The 13547-nt window shown below is 43.0% G+C and overlaps 1 protein-coding gene across 1 annotated transcript in view; it reads left to right on the top strand.

The window, feature by feature from the left end:
- Positions 1 to 13547, top strand: part of PSD (pleckstrin and Sec7 domain containing) — a 322847-nt gene that overhangs the window by 306054 nt on the left and 3246 nt on the right. Inside the window, exons 11-15 of the mRNA XM_040438419.1 lie at positions 4021 to 4199; positions 6666 to 6736; positions 8578 to 8735; positions 9734 to 9878; positions 10273 to 10416. Coding sequence (XP_040294353.1) covers positions 4021 to 4199; positions 6666 to 6736; positions 8578 to 8735; positions 9734 to 9878; positions 10273 to 10416 — 697 coding nt within the window. The remainder of the gene's footprint in view (positions 1 to 4020; positions 4200 to 6665; positions 6737 to 8577; positions 8736 to 9733; positions 9879 to 10272; positions 10417 to 13547) is intronic.

Raw genomic sequence — 13547 nt, 5'->3', positions numbered from 1 at the left:
CTTCGTGAAAACTCAGATCCGACAGTATATTCTAACACAGAGGCGTTCCCATGGTGATGGGGACGCTTCAGGTTAGAATATACTAAAAGAACTGTGTACATGACTGCCCCCTGCTGCCTGGCAGGTGCTGCCAGGCAGCAGGGGGCAGACCCCCCCCCGTTTTTAACTCATTGGTGGCCAGTGCGGCCGGCCCCCCCCCTCTCCCCTGTAGCATTATACTTACCTGCGAGCTGCGATGTCCGTGTCCGGCCGGGAGCTCCTCCTACTGGTAAGTGACAGGTCATTAAGCAATGCGCCGCACAGACCTGTCACTTACCAGTAGGAGGAGCTCCCGGCCGGACACGGACATCGCAGCTCGCAGGTAAGTATAATGCTTCTACAAATTGCTAAGTAACCATGGCAACCGGGACTGCAGTAGCGTCCTGGTTGCCATGGTTACCGATCGGAGCCCCAGCGATTAAACTCCGATCCTATGGTATATTAACTCCTGACTTTACATTGAAAGTCAATGGGGGACGGATCCGTTTGAAATTGCACCATATTGTGTCAACGTCAAACGGATCCGTCCCCATTGACTTGCATTGTAATTCAGGACGGATCCATTTGGCTCCGCACGGCCAGGCGGACACCAAAATGACTTTTTTTTCATGTCCGTGGATCCTCCAAAAATCAAGGAAGACCCACGGACGAAAAAACGGTCACGGATCACAGAAAAACGGAACCCATTTTTGCGGACCGCAAAAAAATACGGTCGTGTGCATGAGGCCTAACTATAGATATTCCTTATATGCTCGACAGCCTTCTCTGTACACTGATACAGGGAGCCCTGTCAGTCACTGGCTGTGGGTGCAGTAATAAGGACTCTAACAGTCTCTTCTTGAAGTCCTGTCAGGATTTACTCTACTTTCAATCAGAAATCATGCTCTAAATCCTAAAAACCTATAGATCACAGAGCTCAGCTTCTATCCGTCGATCAGTAGTGCCACAAAAAGTCTCTATGTATCTGTAGCTTGTGATCTTTTTTTCTGCAGCATATCCTCCATTTACACAGAGAGAAGTGCTGGTGACAAAACTTTTATGCCCAAATAAATGATGCGATGAGGTGACAAATGAGCGTTTGTTTGCTTATTGCAAGATATATTTACATGGAGCAGTGGTCAGGAACGAGCATTTCTATGAATGTTTGTTCAGAGATGGCCTTGTGGTTTGCCCGGCGGTCATTTTGCGGCAAACTTTGCTCGTTCGCGATTCACCGAACATGCGAAGATATGGCGAACTTTGACCCATGACACATCCATCAGGTGGGACAGGACAGCCAATTGAGATGTTTAAACACATGGACACACTCCCAACCCTATAACAGAACCCGATCTGGCAACCATTTTACATTATGTGTTTTGCCAGTGTAGGGAGAGTTTGCATTTTGGAGCAGGGACAGTTACAGACACCAAACACTAGCTAATAGGGCCACAAAAGTCCTTTTAAGGACTGGTATAGGTGTGCTATCGATATATGTGATATAGAGGGATGTGATATACTTATAATATACTTTCTAACATAGAAATTATATTATAGTGTATTTGTATTGTGCAGCAGTTATTCTGCTACGATACCGCAGCTAGATATAGGGACAAACGCTATTGGAGAAACTAATTGCAACGGGTGTGATATACCTGTTGCCCACAAAAAAACTACTTGAGGGCTGCGATATACCTTCTTCCACAAAATCCTGATTGACGGGTGCTATATACCAGTTATCGCCAAATACTGATGAGGGGTGCTATATACCTGTTTCTGCCAAATACTGATTGAGGGGTGCCATATACCTTCTTCCACAAAATACTGATTGAGGGGTGCTATATACCTGTTTCTGCCAAATACTGATTGAGGGGTGCCATATACCTTCTTCCACAAAATACTGATTGAGGGCTGCAATACAACTGCTTCAACAAAATACTGATTGAGGGGTACCATATACCTGTTTCCACCACATACTGATTGAGGGGTGCCATATACCTTTTTCCACAAAATCCTGATTGAAGGATGCTATATAACTGTTTCCGCCAAATACTGATTGAGGGGTGCCATATACCTTCTTCCACAAAATACTGATTGAGGGGTGCTATATACCTGTTTCTGCCAAATACTGATTGAGGGGTGCCATATACCTTCTTCCACAAAATACTGATTGAGGGCTGCGATACAACTGCTTCAACAAAATACTCATTGAGGGGTGCCATATACCTGTTTCCACCACATACTGATTGAGGGGTGCCATATACCTTCTTCCACAAAATCCTGATTGAAGGGTGCTATATAACTGTTTCCGCCAAATACTGATTGAGGGGTGCTATATACCAGTTTCCGCCAAATACTGATTAAGGGGTGCTATAAACCTTCTTCCACAAAATACTGATTGAGGGGTGCTATTGCTATATACCTTCTTCCACCAAATACTGATTGAGAGCTGCGATACACCTGCTTCAACAAAATACTGATTGAGGGGTGCCATATACCTGTTTCCGCCAAATACTGATTGAGGAGTGCTATATACCTGTTTCCTGTTTCCGCCAAATACTGATTGATTATACCCTGCATTGTGCCCTCTTACCACACCCTGTGCAGTGCCCCTAGTCATTCCCTGTACTGTGCTCTCTTATACCCTTTTATCCGGTTACGGTATGGCGGTGGTATGCAATAACTGGATGGCCATAACTGTATCCCTTTCCCTGCCCATCCTTTTTTAGACCTGGCGTGAGCGGGAAAAATATGCAGATTGCGGTTCTAAGGACCTTTGCTCCACAATCTGTGTCAGAAATACGCCTAACATAGACGTATTTCTATATAATAAAGGACCACCTAATTGTATTATTATTCGGGGGTAGGGGTAATATCTTTATATTATATAGATTATAGATTCTAGTGTATTATACTGTGCCCTGTATTTCCCAGTAGAAAATGATCCTTGGGAAGCACAGTCCTCATCCCTGACCACCAGGACCAGGTAGCGTTCAGTCAGTATATCGCGGCCTCCCCTCTCCGCCACGCTGCTCCGCTGTGTACTGGTGCTTATTCTGAGACTAGGGCTGGGTTCACATCCTATTTTTGCCATCCATTGAATGCATACCAAAAATGTATGCGTTAACAGATGCCTCAGACTGATGCCGTACTGTGACGTCCGTTCACCATACAGTTCCATGGCAGAAAAACATTTACGTTAACGTATGCATTTTTTTAATTGACTCTGCAGGATACAAAAACGTGGAGTGCTGCACATTTGTATACATCAAACCGATAGGAAATAACATATTTCTAGGCTCCAGCAGGGCACATTTTTGAGAGTTTCCCTTTAAGACGCATAAAAATGGCCCCTGATTAAAATACATATTTTCTGTGGGAATTTTTGCCAATGATCCCCCTCTTGAATATAACTGTCCATGTTGTGGAACTATTTGTGTAATTCTAGTAAGTGTTTTCTGGCTGCAAATATGAGCTAAAGGTTTTTCAGGTCCACCTGCCATTAAAGTGAATGGGGCCCGCCGCAAATGTGCGGTTCGTGAACATTTGATCGCGAACGCGCGTTCGCAAATCGTTCCGGCCGATGTTCGTCCATCACTATGTTTGTTCATCTGATCATCAGCCTGTGTAAAAGCTGTACTATTTCTGCAGGTGATTCTGCCTATTACTTATGTAACTATTTATACAGAGCTGGTTCTTGATAATCATTGACCTTTGTGTTTTTTACTGGAACAGCCAAGGCCATTTTGATCTTCCTACAAGCTAAGCGTTCTATGCTTCGTGACTTTTTATGCCATGCTTCGTGATTACTTTTTCTTCCAATGAACTGTACAAAAATGTCCTACTGTATAAATGGTTTAGTCTAAAATAGTTTACATCTTTATATTTGCAATGAAAGCCAGTCATGTTTCAGGCATGACGCAATTAAAAACTGTTGACCAGTTTTATCTATTAATGCTATTTATTAAGTGTGCAGTAACATGCATTGTTTTATCTCTGCAGAGATGAAGAGGAGCTCAGGAGATCACTCTCAGAACTTGCAGATCCAAACCCCAAATCCATAAAACGCATCAATAGTTGTGGAAAACCATTCCTTGACTTCTCTCAAGATCCTAATATCACAACTTACAAGTATGGCGTGTTGGTGCGCAAAATCCATGCAGATCCTGACTGCAAAAAAAGTGAGTAGAGGTTTAAGATAGAAGATCTGTAGGTTAGGTTTCTTAGTTCACTTGTTTTTAAATTCTTACATTTTAAATTCAGTTGTTCTAGAGCATCGTGATAACTCACTTTCATAAAATAATCATTCATAACAAATAACACAGTATTTCCAAAGTTACTCAGTTTTTAATTAAATATTTAAATCTTGGAATTATGTTTAGTATGGGCACAATGAGTAATAGATTGTCCGTGCTTGCCTCGGGCAAGAGCTACATTCACTTCATTACCAGACACAGCACTGTACACTTTGTAGTGGCTCTGCATGGTACTACACGTAGCTCTATCCCATTTGAATAGGACAGAGGTGCAGTGCCAGGCACAGCCACTACAATAGGTATAGCACTCTGTCTAGTAAACAATGTAGAGGCCGCAGCACTTGCCTTACCCCAACATCCCCTTCAAACAGTTGTGCTTGGTGAGGACACCGGGATTCAGACCCCCAGCAATCTAATATTGACAACATACCCTAAGGATAGGCCGTAAATATTACATTTTCAGACAGCACCTTTAAAAATAAACATTTGTGGGGAGTATAACGCCTATGTGCCTTTGTAAGTAGTTAGGTGTCTTAATGGGCCGGCCTCTCTGGGGTTACGTCATCACTACTAAGTATATGAGGATTTATTCCCATGTAAATGAAACTGAAGATCATCAAGCTGTATCACACTATTCTATGTACACTTGGCTGTAACTAAAGATCATAATTAGCTTTGCTGGAAAAATGAAATTGTATTTGTTAGATGCTCCTTTTTTGGACGCTTTACTTGGAAGTAAATCAGAATGGATTAAAAAGATATCATCCAAAAACAATTTTGTGTTCACTACATTTTAACCAGCGCTCCTAGTGCTATGTGTACCTGCTATAGACTGAGTCGTCACATAAGTACTCATCAGAAATATTCCAAGTATATTTACAAGTAACAAATAGAAAGAGAGGGGAAATAACCAAGACTGTATGAGCAGACACACATCTGATCAGAACATTGAGGTCCAGCTTTGCCCAGCATAGAGAGAAGATATCATTTAATGAGGCAATGTGGGGGTTTCACAATTCCAAGAAAAATGTGAGGAGAAAAGGTACAGATCCCTCTGCAGTGATATGGTACAATCAGAGGGAGGTTTTATAGTTGGTGATAGTTGTGATGTGGCATCAGTCTCTGAAGTACAATTAAAGAGAATCACTTGCTATTACTTATATATCAAATATAGTGATCTCTTATGGTGCATTGCGCTTACCTGTTTTTAATGAAGTCACATGCCCAGTACTAAAATGGCAAAAGTAAAAAAAATTATAATAATATTCATAACTTTTGCATCTTGGTGCTTTAAAAGGGTTCTCTAATCAGTGGCAACCCCTCCTGGGACAATCAGCCTCTCCTGGGACCCCCGGCTGATTTTGCTGTTGTATTACATGGTGGCCATTCAGAACTGTGGGACAGGGATGTAATATTACCACTTTGCAAAGCATTGGTGCAGCCTCAACTGGAATATGCAGTTCAGTTCTGGGCACCAGCCCATAGAAAGGATGCCATGGAGCTGGTCAGAGTACAGAGGAGGGCGACTAAACTGATAAGGGACATGGAGGGTCTTAGTTATGAAGAAAGATTAAAATAATTAAATGTATTTAGTCTTGAGAAGAGGCGTCTAAGGGGGGATATATGGTTAACCTATACAAATATATAAATGGGCCATACAAAAAATACGGTGAAAAGCTGTTCCATGTAAAATCTCCTCAAAAGACAAAGGTGCACTGCCTCCGACTGGAGAAGAAAAAGTTCAGTCTCCAGAGGCGTCAAAGCTTCTTCACCATAAGAATTGTGAATCTGTGGAATAGACTTCCTCAGGACGTTGTCACAGCAGGAACAGTGGACAGTTTTAAAAAGGGCTTAAAGCTGAATTCTTAAAAGTAAATTACATTAATGCTTATGAAAATGTGTAGAAATCCGAGTCTCACTTCCTTCTGGGATTCGCATCCCCACCTATCCCTTGGTTGAACTTGATGGACTTATGTCTTTTTTCAAGCGTATTATCTATGTAACCTTAAGAGAGAACCCTGTATAATATTGCCATATAGACAGGGGTTGCCCTTATGAGATATCCCCTTTAAGATTTCAGGCTCTGTTCACATAATACCAAAATGATGCCAACTTGAATTGACTTGAGAGAGCCATGATGCAGAAAAGGCACAGCTACTCATACAGATGTGCCCCTATGTAGACAATGAAAGGAAGAGCCGAGGTCCCTTCATTGTGCTGATCAGCGAAGGTGGGACCCAGTGGTCAAACATTGATGGCCTGAGGACCGGGATCAGTAAACCTCAGCAAACCTCTTCAACATTAGAGCCCAGATATAGTAAATGGCACTGTGTTTTATGACTTGCATTAAATTGCAGTAAAAATTGTCTTCTTTGTTAATTTTTTTTGCAGCACCAAGAGGAAAGAGGGGCTGGAAAACATTTCATGGAATATTGAAGGGAATGATCCTTTATCTACAGAAGGTATGGTTTACTGCAGAAGCAGCAGTGAGTACGTTGCGAGTATGTTGCAGGCAGAGCAGGAAGTCTGTGTGGTGCACCATGCTCTACAGCAGCGGTGGGGAACCATTTTGCTGCCAAGGGCCATTTGGATATTTGTAACATCATTCGGGGGCCATACAAAATTCTCAATAAAATTTTTTTACTGCTGTATTTGGTCAAACATATAATTGACTTAGGGATAAGTTACAGAAATTGCACTTCAATTAAAATAATCTAGAGGGCTGTATTTTTGCAGCACAAAATAGCGCCTGCACTATATATATACAGTATATTACATACAATACAGGCGCCATATTGACCACACATAGCAGTCTAATTTTTAAGTTCAGAATGTTACTTATTTGACATTAATGGCAGGAAGCTAAACCCAGGGGGTCCAGAGAGGGGTTCACCCAGCTTTCACTCTCCCTGCCTCTTTCTTCGCAACTGTCCCTGCCTTTGTCCCTTTCTCAGCAAAATATCTGCCCCCACCTCCATCAGCCTGAAATCAGCCTCCTATCAGACCCCCCAGGCCTACATCAGCCTCAGATCAGACTCCCATCAGACCTCTAAGCCTCAGATTAGACCCCAATCAGACCCTTCCTAGCTTCAGATCAGACTCCCATCAGACCCCCAGCCTCAGACCAGACCCGGATCAGACGCCCAGCCTCAGATCAGCCCCCATCAGACCCCCCAGGGTCAGATCAGCCCCTATAAGACCCCCCAGCCTCAGATCAGACCTTCATAATACCCTCCCTAGCCTCAGATCAGCCCCCATCAGACCCTCCCCAGCCTCAGATCAGCCCCCATCAGCCCCCCTAGTCTCAGATCAGACCCCTATCAAACCCCAGCCTCAGATCAGACACCCCCAGCCTCAGATCAGACCCTCCCAAGCCTCAGATCAGACCCCCATCAGACCCTCCCCACCCTCCTTTAGCCTCAGATCTGCCCCAATCAGACATCAGATCAGATACTGTATTTAAGATAAACAAATAAACTTACCTCTCCAGCTCCGTACGGCGCTGCCTCTTGGCAGATTCACTTACCCTCCCTGTTCTTCTTCCTGCCGCACTATATTGTCACCTCACACCGCACAGCGTCAGGTCATAGTGCACATCTACGTGCACTGCGTCCTGACGCTGGATGTGTCAGGACACAGTGTGGGGCTGAAAGAAGACCAGGGAAGGTGAGGACAGCCAGTGCAGTGCTGTTCTCACCTTCCTGTGCCTCCCGTATGCTAATGACCGCTTCCATAATGGAAGGGGTCATAAGCATTTTCACATTATGTTCTGGCAGGGGGCCGGGGGCCACATGAAATGATACCGTGGGCCGCATACGGCCCTCGGGCCGGAGGTTCCCCACCCCTGCTCTACAGCTACGGTATTAGCATAAGAAGTGATGTCCATGGGGGCTACCTCTTCTGTACAACCCAGTAACATGCAGTAGTATTTGGCAGTTCCTGTAATGTACACACACAGCATCTTCTAAAGTTGGATTTACGGTACCAGAGCGAAAATATTAACAACTCCATTATGTTAAACGGAGTTAAGAGTTTCACTGTGAACATTCTGCCATTAAAATGGTAGAACTCTCACATCCCTTTCGTGTGGCTGGCTTCTCAGTATTTTCCTCTTTGATCAGAATTGCTCTTTGATAAAATTAACAGTACACGTTGTTACCAAATGTCTATCAAAGTGACCTTAATATTCATACTAAGATGAAACATCGGCTCAGCACATCATTTCAAGTTATAATCTGATGATATCTACTCACTATGGGCCTCTGACGCAGGGAACAGTAATATTTTGCTCTCTATATTTTAGGAGGAATATAAACCAGGAAAACCAATTTCGGAGGAAGACTTGAAAAATGCAATCAGCATACATCATTCTCTAGCTACTAGAGCATCCGACTATAACAAAAGGCCCAATGTCTTTTACCTGCGAACAGCAGACTGGAGAGTTTTCCTCTTTCAAGCTCAGTGAGTCATAATAAGTGTTGCAGTAAATGGTGATCTTGCCAATGACTGGTCCAGTCTGATCACTCATAAATACTATTGTTGACAAGAACGCTCACTAATTTCACACAACCGCTTTCGGTCCGGAATACACGCTGTGTGTGATGGCCACATTTCCCAGACCAAACACTGCTTCTCTGACCTGAACACACAGCATCATAATGATTTCTGCTTGATTGATGCTGTGTGTTCGGGTCAGAGGAGAAGTGTTCAGTCTGGGAAATACGACTATCACATGGAGTGCATTTCCCAAACTGAACATGCTCATATGAAATTAGTGTAAGTTAGGGCTCATACACACAACTGTAAGAAACACAGAAAACATGGGTCCTGGCCAAGTGCATGCCACCATTTATTTTTTAACTTCTATAGAAATGTCCTACCCTTTTCCGTAAAACCGAAGGACATGTTCTATTTTTTTTTTTGCAGGGCCGCGGAAGGGACGTGCGGATGCGGACAGCACACAGTTTGCTGTCCGCATCTTGTGCGGCCCCATGCGGATCGGATGCAGACAGAAACTACATCCGTGTGTATGAGCCTCTAAATAGAGCATGTTGAATTTGCAGATCTAGAAGTAGTATTAGAGAAAGTTTGTGAGCGGTATATGAGTTGGACAACAGAGTTTAGGATAGATTGGGTAAGTGCTAGTTTATTTGTCAGTAAATCACAAAGGAAGATAGTTTCAGTAGTCTAGCTGGAATATTGAATGGCATCTATACCCCATGCAGTAGTTTTACATACATTTTATATATCATTCCTATTTACTTTTATAGTGATTTTTCAGTGCATTCAAAAGATTTTTATTAAAACTGACCATAGTCCAAGATAGCAGTAATATGAGGTCACCTGGGAAATGCAGCCAACCATCCAAATGTTACATTAGTGATTGCTGATGTTACAGTTATGGACAATGGCATTTGTATGAAAGCTGTTTTTAGAAAGACCTTTATTTTATTTTTTAGGAATACAGAACAGATGCATTCATGGATCACCCGCATTAATGTGGTGGCAGCAATGTTTTCTGCCCCTCCATTCCCAGCTGCAATTGGATCACATAAAAAATTTAGCCGACCACTCCTTCCAAGTGCCATCACTCGCCTATCTCAGGTATCTAATTGTGTCTTGCAATCTACACCCTTTTTTAAATTTTTTATTATTTTTTATTATATACAATTCTAAAATATTCTTACCTTTTTTTTATACTTATCTCTTAATATGTTCACAATAAGGAGAGGGAGAGGCTGGCAGATTAAACAGGAGGATCAAGGGTGACCATATGGCTTGGGCCAACCCTCGGTGCACTTACCTGCTCATTTGCATATGGATTAAAAGTACTTTTTCTGCAGAATGAAGCAACTGATCACTAAGTGAAACATATGATTACATTCGGCTGAGATAGCCCTACAAGCGATTGGTCCTGGTTTAACACTGAATTTCTTGGTCACAGATTTCCGTTACCTTTAAAAAGTTTAATGGGTATCATTATATATTCCATGTACAGGAGGACCAGGTGAAAACACATGAATCGAAATTCAAGAGTATGTCATCAAGCTTAATAGAACATCGCACTAGTCCTCCAGATAAGAAGGTGAAAGGGAAAGAAGTGGATGAATTTAAGCAGAAAGAAGACTACCTAGAATTTGAGGTACGACACTCATATCCTTCTAACATGGAAATGTCTAAGTAGTCTCAGTAATAAGATGATATCCTACTTTCTCATGTACGAAGGCCTTGGCCCATTCTGCTGAGTTCCCTGTGGGGAGAAGATATATCATCTCACAGTAATAAGGTACTTGATTAATTGACTTCTGATGTACTTCACCATTGGTCTTGGAGAATTTCATCTTTAGGCTGATTAGGAACACGCTAAGGTGCATATTTGGATTGCTGACAATAATAATTTATCAATCCTAGGTTACAATATATCCCACTATAAATTTACAACGGAAACTCAGTGTTCCCCCATCTCTGCTACATTTGAAAAGTTTTAAAACCTTTCAATGACAAGATGTTTGTCAAGTAGATGCCATTGATTAGTTCATTATCAGCTTTAATTATCACAGAGAAATGTTCAACTACTCTGGAGGGAAATAAATTAAACTTAAATCACACATCTTGATGCATGACATGCTTTGGAAACATTTCAGACTGATTTACATGCTTTAAAAAGAACCATCTGTTAACCTGCTGATACTTATGTGTATGGTTCATAAGAGATGGTATCAAAAGGTTAAAATGAAAGGTCACTACACCTAATGTAAAAATCTTTAAAAAAAACTTAATTAACGGAAAATGTGAGTTCTCAAAACTGGAGACACAGAAGCTTCTGGACTTTCTGTTAACAATCCAAGGACACAGCAGTCAGTGTATACTAAGTCTTAAATGGCTATGTACAAGGCACAAAATGTTGTATTCAGCTGCAGTGAAGATTAGATAGACTTTAGGGTTGACGAGCCTTAATTTAACAGTCATGCATTCTAACCTTTAACATAACCATGTGTTCTAACCTTTAACCTAACCATGTGTTCTAACCTTTCAGTGGGGTACTTTGGAACAGATACAGAAGTATCTAGACATTAAGTAAAAGTCATTGTAATTCAGAACTCTGCTATGTATTTAGTAAATCATGATCCTTATATTTACATCAACATTGCATTACATTTGATCAGTATAGTGAATGACTGCTTGCTAGCCCCTATATACCAAGAGGGTCAATTATGAACTGATATACGCCAGTTTTCTGGCGTATATCTGTCACAAATTACAGCACAAAACGGGGTTGTAACGGGGAAGGGGGTGGGCCACCAGGCCAGTCTCATTTATCATTTTCTCCACCTGTTTTAGGTGTAGAAAATATTCTAAATATACGCAAGCAAGGAAACTGGTGTAGATTTAGACCGGCAGTGGATGCACCAAAGTTATGTAGAGGCCAGAGGCTCTACAGCCAGGGCAGGGGTTATTAAGACCGGCATCTACTGCCGGTCTTAATATATGACCCTCCAAGAGTCCACATGTAAAGGTAAGGTCCAGCTTCACAAACCCTTTTTTATTGTTTAAATACGTTTAACCTGAACAAATAAGAAACTACAAATCTTAAAACTGGAATAACATTGTATGTATACAGTTCTTATGTAGACTTATATCTCTAGATCCATGGAATGGAAAGGAGTATTATTGCAGGAACAGACTACACAGGGTTTGTTAGTAGTCTGCTACCAAGAAGGCACAGGTTTTCATAAATGCTATAGATGCAGAATGGTGCTAATTTTTTAATCAAGACTTTTTAAAGGGAGTCTGTCAGCAGTTTTGACCCCTTTAAATTGCTGGCAACTGAAGATAATTTAGGGTTAAAGTTGTTTAAACTGTGAGTGCTCATGCTTACCGGAAATGTTTTAATACCCCCAGAGCAACATTCACAAGGGCCATGGAGGTAGCCCCTTCGTGTGCAGTGACCTGGACTTCCTGCACGGAAGTCTTCCTAATCCTTCTTCTCTTAGTGATGGCTCTAGCATCCAACCAGGAGTCCAATAGAGCTGTCACTCAGATCAGAAGGTAGAGTTAGGGAGCTCTCTGTGCAAAGTGCCTGATGCACTGTACAAGAAGGGACCACCCGCAAGGTACCTGCAATCATTCCACAGGGGGGGCGTTAAAAACTTCTCAAGCATTCAAGAGCACCAACCAATTAGGCTACTTTCACACTTGCGTTCGGGGTTCCGCTTGTGAGTTCCGTTTGAAGGCTCTCACAAGCGGCCCCGAACGGATCCATACAGCCCCAATGCATTCTGAGTGGATAAGGATCTGCTCAGAATGCATCAGTTTGGCTCCGTTCCGCCTCCATTCCGCTCAGGAGGCGGACACCCGAACGCAGCTTGCAGCGTTTTGGTGTCCGCCTGGCCGTGCGGAGCCAAACGGATCCGTCCTGACTTACAATGCAAGTCAATGGGGACGGATCCGTTTGACGTTGACACAATATGGTGCAATTGCAATCGGATCCGTCCCCCATTGACTTTCAATGAAAAGTCAGGAGTCCCTATTAATATACCATCGGATCGGAGTTTTCTCCAATCCGATGGTATATTTTAACTTGAAGCGTCCCCATCACCATGGGAACGCCTCTATGTTAGAATATACCATCGGATTTGAGTTAGATCGTGAAACTCAGATCCGACAGTATATTCTAACACAGAGGTGTTCCCATAGTGATGGGGACACTTCAAGTTAGAATATACTAAGAACTGTGGACATAACGGCCCCCTGCTGCCTGGCAACACCTGATCTCTTACAGGGGGCTGTGATCCGCACAATTAACCCCTCAGGTGCCGCACCTGAGGGGTTAATTGTGCGTATCATAGCCCCCTGTAAGAGATCAGGTACTGCCAGGCAGCAGGGGCCAGACCCCCCTCCCTCCCCAGTTTTAAATTCATTGGTGGCCAGTGCGGCCCCCCTCCCTCCCCAGTATTATATTCATTGGTGGCCAGTGCGGCCCCCCTCCCTCCCCAGTATTATATTCATTGGTGGCCAGTGCGACCCCCCTCCCTCCCTCCCCAGTATTATATTTTTTGGTGGCCAGTGCGGCCCCCCCTCCCCTGTATTATATTCATTGGTGGCCAGTGCGGCCTCCCCTCTCCCCCCCCAATTAAAATCACCCCCCCCCCCCCCCCATCATTGGTGGCAGCGGAGAGTTCCGATCGGAGTCTCAGTTTAATCGCTGGGGCTCCGATCGGTTACCATGGCAGCCAAGACGCTACTGCAGTCCGGGCTGCCATGGTTACTTAG

Source organism: Bufo bufo, chromosome 6 (genome assembly GCF_905171765.1).
Source record: "Bufo bufo chromosome 6, aBufBuf1.1, whole genome shotgun sequence".
NCBI lineage: Eukaryota > Metazoa > Chordata > Amphibia > Anura > Bufonidae > Bufo > Bufo bufo.
The sequence above is the reverse complement of the archived record's forward strand: the minus strand, read 5'-3'. Positions and strand labels throughout refer to the sequence as shown.